We start from the raw sequence: 1,796 nt of genomic DNA, 5'->3' as shown, positions 1-1,796 counted from the left end.
TTTTTTTTCATTAAGGAAAGCAGTTATCTTTCTTTATCTTTTTCTGTCTCCTTCTTAGTAATTTTTTTTCCTTCCCCACAGAAAACACTATCATGAAAATGCTATTGGAAAACATGTTTTGATATGCTTACTACATACAAATACATATGTATTGCATATATACATATACACACATATATAAACATATGTTTTATAACATAAAACTGTACTTTGTAGCAAAAATATAACATTTAAAAGTCCTTTAAAACTGTATTTGGTTTTGTAGTATGAAAACACTGAAGTAATTTCACATCATGCAATTAATACTTTAATTGCTTTGCACACACAGTGATAATATCCACTGAAGTACTCTACATGTTCTGCTTTTATTCATCACAAATCTGCACATTTTTTAAATATTCAGAATTCTCTATATTTGCTACCTATTTATTGCCTCTTTGTACATAAGGAATAAACCTACTTGCACTGCCTAGTACTTTTCTTAGGGCAATCTGCATTTCTTTGTTTCTTAGACTGTAGACAATGGGGTTCAGCAGAGGTGTCAGCACTGTGTATGTCACAGCCATCAGCATATCTTCACGGAATGATCCACTCTTCTTGGGCTTCAAATAGACAAAGGAAGCAAATCCATAGTGGATGGACACGACAGAAAGGTGAGAAGAGCAAGTTGAGAAGGCCTTATACCTCCCCTTTGCAGAAGGCATCTTTATAACGATGGACACAATGAAGATATAGGAAATCATAATCAAAATAAAGCTGCCCACCAGCACAAAGACAGAGAGCACAAAAATAACCATTTCATGAATAAATGTATAACCACAAGCAAGGCAGACCAAGGGAGAGATGTCACAGAAGAAGTGTTGGATGATTTTGGTGTCACAAAATGGCAAATTGAATACAGTGATAACAATAGCTAAAGAAATCAAGAACCCAACCACAAAAGAGGCCATCATAAGCTGACAGCAGATGCTGGTGGTTATCAGCATGTGATAGTTCAGTGGGCTGTGGATGGCAGTATAGCGGTCATAGGACATGGCAGCCATGATGAAGCAGTTGTTGGCTGCCAAGCCAAAAAAGAAAAACATCTGTGTAGCACATTCAGGAAGAGAAATGGTTTTACTGTCAGATAGCAAGTCCACTAACATGCGAGGAATGATTACTATCGTGGCACACGTTTCTGATAAGGACAGACCACAGAGGAAAAAGTACATGGGAGTATGAAGGTTGTGACTGAGCCTAATGGCCACCATTATGGACACATTTGCAGCTAGAATGGTCAAATGGGAGAAGAAAATCACCACAAAGAGGAGAACTTGCAGGTCTGGGAAACTGGAAAATCCCCACAGAAGGAATGTGGTTACTGCTGTATGATTGTCCATCCTCCTTCTGGGCTCAGCAACTTGCTCCACAAAGTGAAAATGTGCTTGAGATCAAGACATTGAGATACTTAAAAACTGCACCTTCTGCACTAACATCAACTGGCCTGAATCAAGGGTCCGCAGACCAGGGCAAGACAACTCTTAATTGTGAGAGCATCAATTAAAGGATCTAGGTGCATCTGACTAATGTCAAGTTCAGGTGTTTGAGTGAAGAAAAGAAAGATCTTAGTAGGAGAATTATATAAATGCATAGAGTGAACCCAAATATCTTCTTGGAAGTCATTCACTGAAACACTCCTTTCTTTCCTTCACAGTCAGAATCTGCACAAAAGGGGAACAATATGAACAGTGTGCTTGTGTCGCTACATAAAAGCCTTTGAGAAGTCACACATCTTTCAAATGTTTTTGTGCCATATA

General features: G+C 38.2%; 1 protein-coding gene across 1 annotated transcript; it reads right to left on the bottom strand.

Annotated features, from left to right (window-relative positions):
• Window positions 1-422: 422 nt before the first annotated feature.
• On the bottom strand, window positions 423-1,379 carry LOC102817551 (olfactory receptor 10R2-like). Its single transcript, XM_006870288.1, has one exon. The coding sequence runs from the start codon at window positions 1,377-1,379 to the stop codon at window positions 423-425; it is 957 nt and encodes a 318-aa protein (XP_006870350.1).
• Window positions 1,380-1,796: the final 417 nt, after the last annotated feature.

This window comes from Chrysochloris asiatica, unplaced genomic scaffold (genome assembly GCF_000296735.1).
Source record: "Chrysochloris asiatica unplaced genomic scaffold, ChrAsi1.0 scaffold00140, whole genome shotgun sequence".
In the NCBI taxonomy this organism is placed as follows: domain Eukaryota; kingdom Metazoa; phylum Chordata; class Mammalia; order Afrosoricida; family Chrysochloridae; genus Chrysochloris; species Chrysochloris asiatica.
This window is presented reverse-complemented; position numbering and strand designations above follow the sequence as displayed.